This window comes from Solea solea, chromosome 3 (genome assembly GCF_958295425.1).
Source record: "Solea solea chromosome 3, fSolSol10.1, whole genome shotgun sequence".
NCBI lineage: Eukaryota > Metazoa > Chordata > Actinopteri > Pleuronectiformes > Soleidae > Solea > Solea solea.
In genome coordinates, this window is record NC_081136.1 from 22,396,317 (window position 1) to 22,415,042 (window position 18,726).

Genomic DNA, 18,726 nt, shown 5'->3' on the forward strand with positions numbered 1-18,726 from the left:
AAGTTTTTGTGTACTTTTTAAATCTGTCATTTTTCTTTGTTAGCATTTATCGTATAAAATTGTATTCATTTGTTCTCTTCCATCTATTTGAACTATTTATTTATTCTACTTGTAGTCTCCCTTGTAACTTGTATTTATTTTTATATTTCATCACAAATTCTTCTATTTTATCATTGCAGCATGAATTTTTGAATCAGAGTATTATCTCAGCTTTTATTTACCTTGTTTATCCTTACATTTTAGATGATTCTACTATCTTTTTATTTGCTTTTTTATGTTACACCCCTCGTCTTTTATTCCTGCTGATTTTTCTTATTAGTATTTTTATTCTCTGATGCCGTTTCCTCAATTTCTGTTTATTTTTATCTGTTGGCAAATGAGGCTGATGTGCCCTTTGTTTACATTAAAAATCCTGTATGAATAAAATCTGATTGATTTTACTGATGTATTTGTTAAGTATTGAACATTGACACATTTTTAATCACATTTTTTATGGAGTAGTGGGGACACACGGGGAACAAGGGAAAAACACTGGTTAGTGTTTGTTGGAAAAAGAAGGATGATCTAAACAATGAATGGTTGTATTTTTTTGACAATGTTTGATGGGATGGTCTGCACTAAAATGACACATTATACATCCTTAAAAGTTTGTAATGTCATGAGACAGTATTAAACTTAAATTGACAAAAATGTAGTCTAAATTAAAAACTAATTTGAGATTTATGCCTCCTTGTACTTGCAGATCCAGGATCATGTTCACGCTACACAGCCACAAGGTGGGTGAATGATTACGGCGGTAGGTGATAGATTGTAGATTATCTTTAGAACAAGTGTGTTCAGATATAAAATGCATATATTACTACTGTTACTGGACAACCATTCAGATTTACATTTGATCATCTCTGTCAGCTACAAATTTCAAATTTTCAAATGACACAAAACGACAAAGAAAAACATGCGAGATGTTATGGAGGTTATGGATTTAAATTAAGAGCATTACAGGTCGAATTGGTTTATTACACAAACCCACAAAATTCACTAGACCAGCTCCCTCATGACCAGACTAGATGCTCATTGGCCCCCAGACCATTTGAGTTTGACACCCCTGGTTTAAAGGAACTCAGAAAAAACATTTATGTGCGATACGCACACACCGACAATGGAGGGAGTGTCACTGTCCAGGCCAGGATGCCCTGAGGCTGAGGAGGATCAACACGTCGCACGATGCCAAGCAGTAAACCCCCAACTCATTGAGCGCAGACTCGGGTGAGGGATCGTCCACACCCGTACAGTCTCTCGTCTCATTCTCTGACTCTTTCAGCAGGTTCTTTAGTAGGAGAGCAGAACCAACGTTCAAACCCAAGATGATACACGCTTCCTTAACACTGTGGATAGAAAAAAAAAAATCATCAGAATGCTTTTATGTAGACCAGGGGTCTCAAACTCAAATGACTTGGGGCCAACAAACATCTACTCAGGTCACAAGGGGGACGGTTTGGAAAAAAACAACTTGTTTTGTAGGGGACGATATGAGCTTCCATCCATCCACTTTCTACTGCTTTATCCTCCACATGAGGGTCACAGGGGTGCTGTGCCAATCTCAGCTGATCTCACCCTAACCCAGGGTTTGCCAATATGGGGAATGATATTTCATATTCATATATGTTTAGGTTGATATTTAACAGCATTTCAAAGTAAATGCGTTTTTTTGTGACATGGAATGACATATTTCACAATAAAGAACATACTTAACATATTTATGATGCAAAATTGATGTATCTAAAAAATAAAAACAGACAGAAATGAAAAAATATCTAAAATTAAATACAGACAACTGTAATTAAAACACTATACAGTATATATCTGTATATATATATACATATACATATATGTATGTGTATATATATATATATATATATATATATATATATATATATACATATATATATATATATATATATACATATATGTATGTGTATATATATATATATATATGTATGTGTATATATATATGTGTATATATATATATATATATATATATATATACACCTATGCATATACACATACACAGATATATAGTGTATAGTGTTTACATGCTAACACATGTGCTGTCTTTACAAGTAAGAAGAGGTGTTCACTATACTATAGCCGCATGAAATTGATTGACGGGCACATGAGGTCCGCAGGCCGTGAGTTTGAGACCCCTGATGTAGACACTGATCAGACCTGGTATAATTTAATTTATACTTTCTTTTTTCCAGGTGAAGTGATGGGTGCGGAAAGATACCCAGCACTTCCAGGAGCACACAACTGTCAAATTCAAATCTTAGCCCTAAACTGAACCAGTTCATTAGAAATTAGGTTCTGCCCCATTAGGACCAGGTCTTAACCCTGAAAGCCCTTTAAAGTTGTGGAGCAGAAGACAAAATGTCCTCACAAAGAGAGGTTTGCACATTTTTTGGACCTCACAAAGATATAGACACAGACACACAGAGACACACACCAAAACTCACTGCTTAAAGAAGTTCTCAGGTCTTTTGCAGTAGTGTCCAAACAGAGGAAACAAGTTTCTGGTCATGTCGAACTGAAGCTGAGCTGCTCCACCATCACTGAAATGATTGGACAGGATCACCTGACACACGAGAGACACAGGAATGCATTAAACTCAATTTAACTAACTTTTTAGGGCAGGGGAAGCTTTACGCAGTGGCTACACTGTGATTGACAACAAGAGTCACACATAACGACCTGCCAATCTTTGCACCTTTAGTAACATCATCCCCCACCTCTTCTTCAGCTTTAGCCTATTGGCCCTTTCCCACTATGATCCCAGCTCGCATCGGCACGGCGAGTGACTGAAACACAGCGGCAGGGTTTGTGATGCTGGTCACCACTCGCGATCAGCAGTGCTGTCACTAAATACACCAGACTCCTCTGTTAAATATTGAGATTTTAGACATTTTCCCTAAACTAAAACAATTGAATTGAATTGAATTAGGATGTCAACTAAAGGCAGCATACTGTAGATTATTCAACACAGGTGAGGGATCAGGGTGTTCCAAAACGAGCCACTGTACTACTTTGTGGAAATTATGATAATAACTAAACCACAAAACTTATGCATGAATTACTTATGATATACAATATAGAGGGTGACGTCATGGTGGGTTGACGATGGGTCTCAGCCTATTCATCCTGTTTTGAGATTGTGTACATCGGTATCACAGTGTCATCTTGGCTGGAAAATCTTAACAGGACCTGTCACATGTAAATGAGTGCACTAAACATTTAGTGAGGTGGGTGACAGATCAAAAAACACAGACAGTGTTTCTGTGGGTTTTCACTTCTTACGTCCTGGTACAGAAAGTTGTCCAGCCTGTCTGCCAGGCCCTGCCAGGCTAGTTGGAACAGAGAAAGACTCAGACTCTGATGAAGGTGCAGCAGCCTGTCCCTCACACACAGCATCATGGGACAAGCTGAACTGGATAGTGTCATGGTGGACAGGTCATGCTGGGATGGTAGGGACAACCACCTAAGGAAAAAGAAATAAGAGAAAGAAAATCAGTGAGTACGTTTATTTTTTTTGCTCCATGTGTTCAGTGAGATAAGTTCTCTGTAATGTTTTCAATATAATAAGGGTAAAAGCTACAGCCCATTGTATTTTCCACACAAGACCAAGCTCATTTGCACATTTTCCAAATGAAAGCACCCTTCTCTTAAGCCTTTTTCACACTAAAATTAGTGAGGGATTAACAGGGATTAATGCATTCCTATCGCCAGTGATTGTTCTGCTCTGTGGTGTTATTTTCACCTGTGCATGAATTGTGACGTCACACATGCACTAAAAACAAAATCAGTTGGGGGAAGAAGAAAAAACAACCCAGCGGACAAAATAACAGTCGTAACTTCACATTTACAAACTACTTTTACCAGTAATAACACTTAAGCAGTATCTGTTTCACAGTTAATCAGTCATACATATAGTACTGTTCAGGGCTCCGCACAAACCAGGAGCACAGTGGCCCCCAACTGAAAATTTAAGGAGTGCAAGCAGCATATGTAGGGGCGCAGACTAAATTGACTTGCAATACAAATATTCACATTTCCCCTTGCTCCTGTTCAGAACTCAGTCTTGTCTTGCACTTTGATGCAACATTTTCCACTGCAGATAACAGTCGCTTTGATGGTGCGGAAAAGCATTTTTGCCTCAGCCCTAGTTTATATTAAAAGAGATGGCAAATTTAAGACGTCGTTTTGCTAAGTAGCAAAGTAAAAGCATTTCAGTTCTCTGAAATCCTCTTATTTGTTTCAAAAATGATTTTATTGTGGAGGACAGACACACATGGGGCTTCATACTTAAGAGTCCTGGCATTTATTTGGAGTATATTTAAGAATATCTACTTTCAAAGGCAAAAGACACGCAGCCGTAAAGCGTAGCACACGTAATTCCACCATTAGGGTTCCACTGTAAATGAGGCCTGAATTTGCATAACAACAAAAGAAGAAATAGACAAATAAGAAATTAAGGTTCAACAAACATAATTTCCAATCAAGACAATGATGTCTTACCTGTCTTGGCCATATGGCCTGGCCTTTTCTATGACTTCCCTCATGGTCCATTCCAACAGTCTCCCCAACATGTCTCCCTTCAGGCGATCCAGCAATGCCAACAGACCTTCAAACAGAGAGCCCTCCAGAGAGGCCAGACGGCCCAACTCCAACACCCCAAGGTCTCGCAACACCACGTCGTCTCCGAGAGACACAGCTGCCTGCTGGAGCTGCAGGAAAAACTGGAAAAAGAATACAAAAATGCTACATAAATAAATCCATGAGATAAATAGAAACTTTCAAACCTGTCAAGTGTCAAATCCTTGCTCTGATTCACAGATACTTTAGTTTTCATTTCACCAGGAAAATGTATGTTAAAATATCAGTCAATTGCAAACCTTTAAATGTTTAATTTTGTCATTGACTCATGCACGAACAAACAAAAATTAGCTTTAAAGTAAAAATCAGATGCAGCAGTATGATCACCCTGCATATGAACATTTCAGATCACTTCTGAGTTTATACAATGACACCTTCCCTTGGAAAATAACCTTTCATAAGAAAATAAGTGACTTTGCAATAATTGTCTTAAAGCGGTCATGTGTAACTTTTCAATATAAATGGATGTTTGTTACATTCAAACCATTGTAAAATGAATTCACACAATGACGATTAAGCCAATCAGCTCCAAATGACACTCTCTGTGTTTCTCAGTATAACTGTGCTTTGTATAATATAATGGTTTATATGGTTTATGTTTATATATATGTTTATATATATATATATATATATATATATATATACTGTATATACATACATAAATAAAATGGATGAATTTAACAAACTCCACACACCACATTATCTCCCCAGTCTGACAAGATGGTGGAGATGTAGTTGACAGCATTGAGAATGGCACAGTAACGTGCACCAAGTGGACAGCGAGACTCCTCTTTCATCACCTGGAGCAAAGAGAGAAAAGAAATTGATTTCAGTGCGTAAATAATTAAATAATCCCAAAAAATCACCAAACATACAGTATTGCGCTCAGGTCAAAGGGCACCTACAGCTTTGTTGTTTTTATGTCTGTCAAATTCTGTACATTGATGGGGCATGAAATAGGAGAAAACAAAAACATAAAAATATATGTATACACACGTATATACACATCAATTAATATACTCAATTAATATACAAGACTAATTCTTATATATTAGTTGAACTCATGCAACATATATACGTAATGCTCAAGCATATCTTGAATAAATCTGGCATAACAGACCTTTATCACAGAAGATGTTTTTCAACATGAAATAGAAGGACAAACACAGGGAGGTTTTTTTTTTACCAGTATCATTAATTCCAGTTCAACTATAGTTTTAAGAGAGTCAAATTGGTGCAGTTGTTCAAAAACTGCTTTTTTTACCAATGGAATTGGGATATGGGAGAAATGATCCCAGTATCCCACAACAGTTTTTCCAATCAGGGGTGTGGCTGAATAAATGTCCCACTCTCAACAAAAGTGATCATGAGGTGATGCAGGAAGGAGGGAGGTGAATGCTAAAAGCAGCTAAGAATATTGAGTTAGCAAAAAGGTTGACACTGCTAAAAACAGCTGAAGATTTTACATAATGTTGGCTGACATTATATCTCATGTCTGCACACAAGTGTTTTTCCTGATCATTACCTGAGTGAGTCGAATGCGGAAATCATCCACCAGTTCTCTCTGTAGCCCCAGAAACTTCAGCTGGGCAGAGGGACAGGGCAAACCCCGGTATCGCTCTGAGTGAAGCGAGATGACAAATAACACAGAACATACCATCAGTCAATTCTCCTCCATAATACTGTGGCTCATACATTACATACATTACCATATGCAAGTCAGTCAAAACCAGGAAGTAGAAAGTCCAAATAGAGCATTGGATTTTGAGAGGACTGCTGAAAGTATCGCTTTTAAATGTATTTTAATGTTTTTGTTAGTTGATTGAGTTTCCGTAAGTTATTAAAATACTTCATTAATCCTTTTTAGACTAAAAAATACACATAGTACATAGTGCTTTTACATGTGCAGATGTTAAATGGCTGAAAGAAGACCAGCAGTCTCACCAGTGATGACCTGTAGCAGAGTCATGAAGGTCTCTGCACAGTCTGGAGCCTTCAGCTCGTCCATATCACTGATGTCTTTGTACTGAGAGCTCCAGGCTCCCTCAGCTGACAGCATGGCATCCATCTTCTCCACTGCCACTGGACACACAAAGGGCAACAGCGTTAAGACGGCCTCTTGGTCATGAATACTCGATTATTGGATTAGGCTCTTTATAGTGAAAAGTCAATCAGTTACTGTGATCATTAGTGTATAAACAAATGTATTTCTAAAAACAAATATTTCTACACCAATTACTACATGATTTGTGGTGTACCTATTATCACAAGAAAGCATTTAGTTAATGGACTTTAATGGTGCTTTTCCATTATACAGTTCTAGCACCACTACAGATGTTGCACTCATGACTCCAGCAGTCTGTTGATGTCACATTTTAGTATTGGCTAAGCTTGACTTGGAAACTCACCAGAGCAGGTACCAAAAAAAGCACCAGGTACAAGGTCCTAATGGAAGTATGAAGTATGGAGTAGAGTCGAGCCGAGTAGCGATAGAACTGTATAATAGAAATGAGTATAATTGATAATTGAATAAATTATGAAATTTAAAAGGTTTCTTGAAGGCATCTTGAAGCTGCTCCTCTAAAGTAAAATGCAATTGATTCTGCAGAAGTGATGGAATTTACCAGGGTCTTTGAATGCATCTCATTAGGTTCCCGTTTGCTCAACCTATGAGCCCTGCATTACTTACACTAGCTCTCATGCTCTGGGGTTCAGAATATTTGATTACATCATTTCTGAAGTGCAAACCCTTTAGCAAGTGTAAAGCATACTTTAGTCTGCAAAAGCTACCAAGAGGAACTACCAAAATGGCTGCCAAGCAGAAAGAGTTTGATTTGAAGTAGATGTATTAATAATTTGGAAAATAACTTTGAGTATACAGCACAAATACAGAATGCTCTTCATCTGATAAAAAAGTGACATCTCTATAATATTATGGAACTCCGATTGCTAAGTAAAAAACCTAATCCGTAATAACTGACTTTTTCTTTCTACAGTGAGCCACTTCTGCAGGACAGCGTCCTCGAGCAGGAGGTGCAGCAGACCGGGCAGTGACGCTGGGTATGAGTGGTTGCTTCGCAGCTCCTTCTCAAACTGCAGCACCTCCTCTACCAGGTGAGAGAAGAGCGCGTCGTCGTACAACAGCCTGGAAGCATCGCTGGCCACTTTCTCCTGCACGAGAGACAGCAGGCCTCGACAAAGCTCCACCTACACACACAGAAAGAAATCGTTGGTGAGCTCAGCTGACTATTGAGCTCATTTTTACAACATGCCTTATTTGACAGGTGATAATAACATACCCTGGCGCTAATGTCAGCCCCAGCTCGGTCCAGAATTGGCTGAATCTTCTCCTCCATGAAGGTGGTGCTGTGCCCCATCCACATCAAAGCCTGTGTGAGGTACCACTCTGGCTGAAAAAGGCACAGGTAATAGTAAGCGCTTCTGTAATCACTAGGGTTGGTTAAATACCACTTTAAGTGTCTGATACCAATGTTGCATCCAATATTAGTCCTATACAGTTAGTCTTTATAAACCTAACTCTTACCTACCTACCTTCCTTATGAATCTGTGTCTAGTCCTGCTGGAATTATACATATAATCTGATCTGTATCATTCATTTTGAGGGGTGTGTATGACATATGCATGTGTGTGTGAGTTTGAGTAAAACCTTGTTGGGTGTGTTGGTCTGTCGATTGCCAAAGAAGTGATATCTGAACCTCTTGCTGAGCGGCAGCAGCATGATCTGGACGGGCAGGCAGAGGGGAGGAGCTAGGGATGTAGGCGTGGCCAAAGACACAGTCTGAGCAGAGGGTCCACCCTTTCCAGAGGCCAAATCCTTCTGAGATAAAATGTCATCACTGCAGTGGTAGGTTAAGGCTTGAATTAAACTAGTCTCAGGAAAAAGCTTTACTAACTTTGTAAATCAAGTGGGAAGTAAAAGCTAAGTTTCCGATGGAAGTCAAACTGAATTTTTTTTTTTTTAACCCTCAAAGTTGCCGCGGGTGGCTAATATATTCTTACTTCCTAATTGACATTTACATGGTCTTTACATAGGCCGTCATCTCGTTTCTACAGCAAATGGACTAACCAGCCAGAGATTTTGACACAGAAGATTATTACGTAAACAAAGAAAGCGGCTGTCCCCACATAAATGCATAAATGAAGGAGGAGGATGTGACTAAGAAAGAGGGGAAGAGAGGCATCCATGAATGCCATAAGCAGAAGGATACGAGGTCTGCAGAGCGAGCAGCTGTGTGACGAGCAGTTCCAGTTGGCTGCTGATCTCAGGAGAGTTGGCCGTGGGTGTAAGCGACTGTGTGGGTGGAGAGATGATTGGCCAATGGAGTTGAGTCAATACTTTCTCAAAGTCACTGTGAAAGAGGAGAATTTAGCATGTTTGAGCTGTGCTATATGTAGACTGATTAGACAACGGATAAAACTGTGTGTACATGGTCAGTCGGTCTTTGATAATCTTGTGCCAGAAGTGAAGCGTTTCCCGGAGGAAGTCCTGGAGATGAGAACAAGCAGACTCGCTGAGTCCTGTGTCCAGTGCCGCCATGCTGTCTACTGCTCTGATGGCCTCCCACACACTGCTGGTCATCAGACACTGCTGGACTGCAGCACTGCAAACACACATACACACACCTCAATGGAAGATAGACGTTTTTTCCCTCTCCAAGGAGATCTAAGGGTGTAAATCTATGATATGATATGGTCGCAATACAGAAATTTAGATATAAGTCACAGTTTGATATAAATGGTATTATATCCTATTGCACATTAAAGCCAGATCCAAGCAGGTGTTAGAGTTGACTTGTAGACTTGTGTAAAAAAGGTTTTCACCTGAGTTCCTCGATATGTTGAAGGCAGCGTAGGTATTCCATGTGTCGCTCTATGTGGTCCACTTGGTTAAGGATCTGGCCAAGATTATCCATCCAAGGCTGGGCCCCCTGGAGATGCTAGAAGAAGCAGAAGACAGTTGATTAGGCATCATAAAAGGAAACGTTCCAGAACGTTATAGTGTCACTACGTAGGGTTGGGTCAAAAATATCGATTTGGTGACATATCGTAGTCCTTCCTTGTACAATAGGATAATCGATACGCCGGCGTAAATATTGACATTTTAATTCATAAATGAAGGTGCTCTAAAGTAAACAGTCCCGGTTTCACACACTGGGCATCGCTACTTGGTGTCTCCTTGCAGCAGCGCTGCTCAAATGAATGAGGGGAAACTAGGGTGAAGTTACCTGGCCGAAGAAGGATAATGGCGGAGAAAGCTACGTTACTAGAAGATCCATCCACATTCAATACATAGACTTAATGCACTCTTTATGTTGTGAATAAATAGAGAAATCTTGCATTCTAACATTTCACAGACATTTTGTTTTCTTTGAGTTAGATATCGTGATGTAGCACAACATGATTGTCTTGCAATATTTATTATCACATTATCAACTCAGTTGACCAATTTGGATTAGATTGGATTTAGGGCATACATGGGAAATCTGGAAAGAGGAACTACAGAGAAGAGCAATCATTTGTGAGCTAATGATGTTAAGTTCTATCAGGGGGGTTTGTACCTGGTGCAGCATGTTGGAGATGAGTCGCTCCTTCTTCAGCAGCTCCTCCAGGGAACATCTGGCCTCCTCAGCAGCTGAGAGAGCTGCAGAAACTTTAGGAGGCACAGAGCTGGATACAGTCAGAACCTGAATGACAGAAGTCACAGAGTCACATTACACACATAAATAACATAAGTTTGTAATTTTGTGCCACAGTGTAATTGAACTTGTGTGGCATGAGAACTATGCTAAATATACACTTAAAATAACAAAAAAACTCTCACAGCTTCAACAAACAACATTAACAGAGTAAAGTAACACAAGTGTAGAGATGGCTGCTTTAAATTATTGTTTAGATTTTGATTTTTTTTGTCTATATATTTTTAACTGCAAAATAAGGGGAGAGGTCCAAACGATTTAAGGGCAAACATTTTGATCAAAAATCTAAGTATACAGACACTTCTAGCATGTTAACACCATGCTGAGCAAACCAGTGCAAAGAGCCACAAACCACATGTTTCTGCGAGCTGGCATGCATCCTTACAGAAAGCTGTATTAACTAGTATTCTGTTTGAAGCACCAAAACAAACAATAGGCTAAATATCATGCTGAACAACCACTTCACTAGCAATTTAAACTGTGTTAATTGCCCTTTTTATTACACGTTTACACAGGTTCAAAAATCCCTCGAAAGATCCTTTATTATGCTCCATTCTTCCTGTAAGTCATGAAGTAACATTTAAACCAATTCAGAATGTAATGTTTATTGAAGGCTGCTCATGTTTCGCTTATTGATTGATTCAAGACCTTTTCAGTGGTCATGACGACAGCTATTGTTTTTGTTTCAACCTTTAATGGCTACTTTTATCTATGTGGAACAGAGATTATGATTAATCATAATCACATTTTGACTGGTTTTATTGAAAGTTACACATGTGATTCAGTTGTGAGTAGTTTGACTGTGGCAATAAAATATTTGAGTCTAATTTAAATTCATTTGTATACATCAATAACTTCAAAAGAGATATCTGCGAGTCCAGAATTCCATTTTGAAATATTTACAACATAAGTCGCAGGTCGAGTTTAAGGCATCTGCTAAATTCATTAAAGATTAGAGCTGCACCTAACGATTATTTTCATAATCGATTAATCTGTCGATTAGTTTCTCGATTAATCGTTTGGGCCATAAAATATCAGAACACCTTAAAAAATGTTGATCAGTGTTCATCAAACCTGGAAATGATGATGTTTTCAAATGTCTTGTTTTGTCAACAAACCAAAATGATTCACTTTTAATGATTTCTTTGTTATCCAGGGCAAAGAAATGAAGAAAATACTCACATTTAAGAAGCTTAAACAATCGGAAATCTTGTTTTAATCATGAAAAAAGCTCAGAACTGATTAATCGATTATCAAAACAGTTGTTGATTAATTTAGTAATTAACCTAGTCACAATTAAGATCTAGCTTCCTCTGCTGGTACTTGGAGGAACATCTGAAATATTCTTCTCCTGCATATACCAGGGTATGTGATCAAAGTGCAGCTAAGGAATTTCAAGTGCGTAGAAAATGAAACAAAAAAATTACCTAAAAATAATTAGTCTTATCTCTCGCTCTATCTTAAGAGGAGAGGATGACGATGAGAGAGCAAATGATCTTATTGGGAATAAATCTGCCTCCTGTGAAAATTCTGTTGCAGACCCATTTACACCACTGTATTTTAACATTGGTAATAATGGTGTTACATTGAGAGCTGGATATTTTATTAGTTGGTACTTGGTATGAAAAGTTGAGAACCACTGATCTAGAGGGTCGAAATTAAGATGCTGATGTCCACAATTCACTTATCTATATATCGTATATCTGCAACTGAATCACAAATGTTTGTAAAGTGAAATCTTACACACATTATTCGGAAATGACGTCATGTTCTGGAAATAATTTTACAATGACAGTTGTGGATGGACGAATGTCATTTTGGACATCTGAAATGTTAATTTCTTTTGAGGAATATCAAAACTAATGAAACGTTAAAACCATGTGTCTTGAATACACTTTTAATACACTTGCCTACGAGGTTTTTGCACCATGAAAAACAGTCAAAGTGATGAGTATTCACCTGTTCTTCCAGGACGTTGTTCTCGTCTGTCAGTTTTTTCAGCAGGTTGCTGACATTTTTCAGGGATTTCAGGTCGCTGCCAACCTCTTTCTCTATGAAATCCACTACAAAGTCGTGTTGTTGTGCTGACTCCGCAGGGAAAGCCTCGGTGTCTGAGCTGAGTGAGCGCGTTGACTCTGAAAAGTGCTCTGTGTCAACTGTTCGCTCCGCTGCAGTGAGCGCCGCCATCTTTCCTCTCTGGCGACGCTGTCAACAAATTTGCTAACGCAGAGCGGAGAGAAGGCGCTCGTTTAGATACTGCGCGTATACCGCGGGCGGTCACACTGCCTCTTTTACGCGTCGTGGCGTGTCAATGTATGCGTGAACTCCACGTACACTTATGTCGTCTCACAATGAGCGATGCGCGTTTACAGTTACCTTGGTGAAATAAAACATGGACCTATTTTCTATGTGCATCACCGACGCTGTGTTCACGGGACACACTGAGGAAGAAAACAAGGCCACCTTTCCTCAAAAGATGCTACGTAGGCACTTGAGAGTCTAACGGATACACGTCATCATGCACTTGTTGTTTTTCCTTTTTTGTTTTTTAAATAAACTTTGTTTGAAACAGTCAACGATTACAAACAATTGTAGACAGAAAACAGATATTGACAAAGCGGTTAAATAAAATAATATCAAACACATAAAATAAGTAAAGTGGGAAAGTATGCAAGATTAATGATAATAATAACAATTAAACATTGCACATATATTAAGATTTTGGCTGCCTTGTGTTCCATACAGGAGCAATGGTTGAAATGTACTGCTCCATTTCTACTGTGAGTACCAGGAAATGGGGTTTCCTGCTTGGAAAAAATGTGCATTTATAAATATGAAATTTGCCAAGAATGAAGAAGAATGAATGTATATATCGATTTGGCAATCGATAAGGAAAAATGCATCATTTTTGTTTGTGATCATCAGCCTAATATAATATCTCTGTAGTAAAGAGAGATAACATGAAATGTCTTGCCAATGTTTCTGTGACCAAAATGAATGTGAGACAATTTCCGTCCCTGACAAGTGGCAGTGCTTGAATGTAATCATGAACTATTATATATGTATTATATTATAAATATATTATATTATATAACACTCTCCACAATTATCTCATTATCGTGGAAAAATCAAGCCTTGTTATCCAGAGATAATGCATTCTCTCTCTTCATTGAGGGGTAAAACCTTCTTTCTTGAAATTTCTTTAATTTTATTTGTTAAAAAGAACATTTGGGGTATAGGGACTAGACTTTACCCAGTCTGTTATTAACAAAATTGTTCAGAAACAAAGACCTAATTTTAGAGTTCAAGCCTTTATTGGATGACAAACCTAAAGGTGGAGATGCTGACAAAGACAAACAGACATCAACCATCCTGAATAATGCAAAGGCCAGAAGGATTAGCATCTATAATATTCTTCCACCTGTTGATGGAAATAGGAAAGTTTGATTGGGATTTATTTGAATATTATTGTTACAGAGCAGAATGAAATTTAGACCACCTTGAAAGACATGATGAGGAATGAAGTTCCAGATTTTAGTAAGATTTTTATTTTTTTATTTTTCCATAAGAAATTGTTTAGCATTTCATCAACCGATTTACAAATTGAATGATCAACACAATGATTGAGCAGTATAGGTTAGACGAGAGATACCTCCCTGCCTTAGAAAGCAGAGCTCGACCTTTCAGAGACAAGTCTCTTTGGAACCACTGGTTAAGAACCTGTCTTTTCAATTATTGGGGAAAAGTTTAAAAAGTTTAAATTGCCTCTGGCCTTTCTATCTTTAGTAATATGGACACTAAGGTATGTGACAGAATTTCATACAGGGACATTACAGACTGAAGTTGCAGAATATGAATCTGTCCACATTTGTCAAGATTGAGGGAGAACACAGAAGCCTTGTGCCTCATAACACAGGATTAAAACAAATTGCTGTCTTTTTGATGAGTTTGCCAACATACACTAATACTTATTATTGTATATGTATTGTAATATAATCCTTAACTTGTGCTATCCTGCTTCCACTGTATATTAGAAAGCAAAATAAATAAACATTTGAAAGTATAAATAATGAATACATGACTAATTAAATACAGAAATAAGTAAAGAAATCATTATATTTTTTTATTACCACATTTATTTATTTATGTGTCTTACTAGCACCTGGTCTCCCTCCGAGATCGTTGGCATAAATAAATAAATAATTCTTGTCTTTATTCATTTATTATCTTTTATTTATTTCTCTATGTATTTATTTACAGATATGTAATGTTTCAAAGGTTGAAGAAAGTGTAGGTTTTCGGAGGTCAGCAATTGAGAATATTAAAAGGAAAATGCTTTTACTTTATTAATAATGCATCTCAAAATATTACCTTACACACTGATTGAAATTAGTAAAACTATCTCCCCATTGTTTTTTTGTTTTGTTTTTTGAAAAATAATTTGCATATTCACTTTTTCACATCTACTATCTACTATAACACACACTTCCCTGCATGCAGCACACTATATCACAGTCTCTGCAAATTAATTAAGATGAAAAACCTCATTTAAGAAACGATATTTAAGTGCATAGACTCAAAACAAAGATGTAAACCTCAGAATAAAGAGAAACGACAACGCTCTAGTACAATAACAGTAAAAAAAAAAGTGTCTCAAAATATTGGTCACTAAATGACCTCAAAGTTAAAAGTTTCGGTGGCATCAAAGGGACGTTTTGTTTCTTGGAAAAGACATAAAACATCACACGGTGAAGTCATACAAGAAGAAGTTCCTGTGCTGTAAAAATGGACCAAAAAGGTCGAAGCATGTGCAGGTGCTGCCCACGAGCAAGTACGGCTGTAGCAGTCACCCTATTACTCTGCAGGTCAGTCTGGATGTGACAACATGAGAACATCTGCCCAACAGCACTGTTCCTGCCCCCTCTCTCTGTGTGTGTGTGTGTGTGTGTGTGTGTGTGTAACGTGCAGCAGACTCACGTTGAACACCAGCGTCTGGTCATGTCTGAAACATTGATTCACGTGCACGTACAGCAGCATTTGAATCTGTATATTCATCCAAACAAAAACGTGTATTTTTAGACGAGGTTGAGCTTCATTTAAATTACTGTACAGTTATTATTGTTGTTTTCATCGGATATGAATATTATGTTTGTAAGTTAGCAGAATTTGTCAGTGGCTTGATACAAAGTAATTGCCATGTCATGGCCGATATACAGTATGTATGTTTGTATTGTTACAAAACACAGAGGTCATACGGTGCAGCAGTGGCTAGCATAGTTGCCTCACAGTAAGAGGGTCAATGCTTCAAGATCCTGGTGGGAGGAGTTTGACCTGTCCAGGGTTCCTCCCTTTGTCAGCTAGATTGGCTCCAGTGTATATGTACTGTATATACAGCATGCATGTTGTGTTCACCTGTGTTAACAGATCTTTAGACTAACACACTACTGCAGTGGTTTCATATGACTCACTGGACAGCTGCTAATATGTGCGTCCCTTTCCTTGGCACCGCCCCCTTTTGTCTCCTTCCCCCTCTCCCTCATCGATGTTAAAGAGTTAAATGGCGCGCTAGGGGATCCTCACATAAAGCTGCAGGGGTCTTTGAGCAGAGAAGAAGTCTCAGCACCCTCGGCTCCGAGCCCAAACCTCATCTGCACCCTGAATGATGTCAGGAAACTTCAGATCAGGTAGGAATCACACACACACACACATATCTATCTATCTATCTATCTATCTATCTATCTATCTATCTATCTATCTCTATCTATCTATCTATCTATCTATCTATCTATCTATCCATCCATCCAGTTCCTTACGCTCTTTGCTTTCAATCTCCTAGCGTCTGTTGGATGGGTGGTGTTGGTCTGTCTGGTGCCGTGCAGGACACTGACCAGTACAGACGCAGCACCCATCTGCACCAATGCCCAAGCTGGATGCCACGTCCTGTCCCTGGCTAACCTGTTTGAGCGGGTCATCCAGCACTCAGCCAGGATGCACGGCATTTCAAGCGACCTCCACTCCGAGTTTGTAAGTCTCCTCAGGCAAAACACCCTCACTGTACATTTCTAATGAAGTTGGATGACCATGTTCATTATAAGGATATTCGCGGGTCATACGTACGATTTTTATTCACAAGTTTTGTAACCAAGTTGACAGTTAGACGACCTGGAAGCTGACGTTTCGTTCTCACTTTCATGTTTGTCCTCTCAGGAGCAATACTTCCTGCCCAGTAAGAATCAAATTGGTCGGGTCGGTCGCAACTGTCACACGTCCGCTATCCTCACACCAAATGGCAAGGAGAACGCTCAGAGAATGGCGGTGAATTTAACTCCCCATTGTCCTCATCCCTTCTACCTGCATTCATGTTTTTATTCTCTGCTGTATCCATTTACGTGCAGGCTACTGTTGTATCATCCCGTCCTCCATCGGGCTACATCTGCCCTGATTTAAAGGAAAGCTGGAGTTTGATTGTGTTTTTTAAAGCGTCCTGTGTGTCCCGTGCTCTGCAGAGAGAGGAGCTGACAGAGGTGATTCTGAAGCTGCTGGTGGCGTGGAGAGACCCTCTGTGGCATTTCCACCAGAACATGGCTCACCACCAACACGACTTCGCCACCTTCAGCTCAGACAAAGCCCTCGAGATGAGCGACATGGTGCACGAGCTGCGCAAAGGCGTCGAGAAAGTGGCCGAGAAGGTACCGCCGCGTGCCTTACGTCAGTGTGAGGTGGCATGAGTGTGTGGTGGATGCCTGAAGCTGGTGCGTCACAGAGCGTTCAGGAACTGAGTGTCTTGTCAGGTTGAATAAAAGCCTTTATGTCATAAGACAGAGGTGAACATGGTGCTGGTCAACCTCAGATGACCTATTGTTCACATTCACAAACAGTGAGTGTCCACGTGAGGACACCATTCTTTATTCTTTACCAATGCATTTGTTTGAACGAGGACAAGTAGACTTTTTTTCCCCACTATTTGACAATACTGTCAAATTCAGTGCTTAACTAAACTACATTGAGACAATGGGGACTTTTCCAATCGACTCTTCTCATTTTTTTTTATGCTTTTCCATTAGAGATAGTACCTGGTGCTATTTTTGGTACCTGCTTTGGCGAGGTTCCAAGCAAGCTGAGCTGATACGAAATAAAAATAGAATCGTCACATTTATTTATTTTGTGAGTTACTGATGTTTGTTATTTTTTTTCATTTAAAGGCGACATAGACCGGAAGCTCCAATTAACGCTGCGTGTGTGTGTATCTGCGTCATTACCTCGTTTATGAAACCCTAAAGTTTCAGAACAAACAGTTCAGCCACTGCTGAGAAAATAGGGTTTTATTATTTTCCTGGGCTCTGCGAAGTGGATCGGCACTTCCGTATGCTGATGATGTCATCAGAAATCCTCACCACTCCTCTCACCACCGTAGCGTTGTGTGTGTGTTCGTTTGTTGTGATGATACATTTTTAACTTCTCTGCTCCAGATGCAGCTCTTGGGCATGATGAGTGACTCTGTCAGCAGCCAAGCATCTTCTGAAGCCCTGTTGCCGCCTGACAGTGCCGAGTGGCGGCTGATGAAAGAATATGACCTCCTCTACTGCTTCCGCCGAGACTCCAACAAGGTCCAGAACTACCTGAAGATCCTCCAGTGTCGCATTGTTCCCGAGCATGGATGCTAAAGGCCCCCGGAAAACTGAAACTTACAAACAAAAATCCCAAATGCACTGAAAAAGCAAGTGCTTCAGTTCTGTAACGACACAGATAAAGCTGTAGCTCTTGTTGTGATTTATTTGCATGGCATTACACACATACCGCATGTTCACTCCTATCATGAAGTGCTACTGTAACCGCCTCATGCCTGATAGGATACAGTGTGGACAAACTATGGATTAAATAGTGTCAAATATGATACTGGACTGTATATCTTGATTAAATATCGTAAACAATTGAAAACATTTCAGACATATGGATGCTACGGGTTTTGTTTTTGTCAATTCTACACAAGCTGAGGCCAAAACCGAAGCTTCATGACTGATAAACAGCCACACAGTTCCCGTGTTTCCATCCTGGTACACTCTGGAACGGTAAAGCTCTGGGTCAGGCTTGTGTTTCAACTGAGAACTGTATCTTTACTTGGTAGGAGGCGTGTGGGCTGCGTCGCGTGATGGTGCGACGACAACAAGACTGAATGTGACACGGACAACAATGGAAGAAATGCAGTTCTTTTTTTTTTTGCAAGCATTTGCCTCGACTTACATGGGATATTTACACCAATTGTTTTTCTGTCGCCCCAATCAGCTGACCATACTGTAGCATT

General features: G+C 39.2%; 2 protein-coding genes across 3 annotated transcripts; one reads left to right on the forward strand and one right to left on the reverse strand.

Moving 5' to 3' along the window:
• Positions 1–459: 459 nt before the first annotated feature.
• On the reverse strand, positions 460–12,797 carry rint1 (RAD50 interactor 1). Of its 2 annotated transcripts, none has more exons than XM_058624496.1 (15): positions 12,384–12,797; positions 10,287–10,412; positions 9,550–9,665; positions 9,156–9,329; positions 8,937–9,077; positions 8,375–8,564; positions 8,007–8,117; positions 7,689–7,914; positions 6,652–6,789; positions 6,233–6,327; positions 5,403–5,507; positions 4,570–4,790; positions 3,352–3,532; positions 2,514–2,632; positions 460–1,385 (listed from the first exon to the last, which is right to left on the reverse strand). In XM_058624496.1, exons 1-15 carry the CDS (start codon positions 12,609–12,611, stop codon positions 1,172–1,174), a joined length of 2,385 nt encoding a protein of 794 aa, XP_058480479.1. In that variant the 5' UTR covers positions 12,612–12,797; the 3' UTR covers positions 460–1,171. The 2 variants fall into 2 exon arrangements, with proteins under 2 accessions (XP_058480479.1, XP_058480480.1); XM_058624497.1 differs by having other exon boundaries at positions 1,300–1,385; positions 2,504–2,632; positions 12,384–12,795.
• Positions 12,798–16,020: 3,223 nt separating this feature from the next.
• On the forward strand, positions 16,021–18,264 carry prl2 (prolactin 2). Its single transcript, XM_058625915.1, has 5 exons — positions 16,021–16,108; positions 16,261–16,448; positions 16,632–16,739; positions 16,931–17,113; positions 17,894–18,264. Exons 1-5 carry the CDS (start codon positions 16,084–16,086, stop codon positions 18,086–18,088), a joined length of 699 nt encoding a protein of 232 aa, XP_058481898.1. The 5' UTR covers positions 16,021–16,083; the 3' UTR covers positions 18,089–18,264.
• Positions 18,265–18,726: the final 462 nt, after the last annotated feature.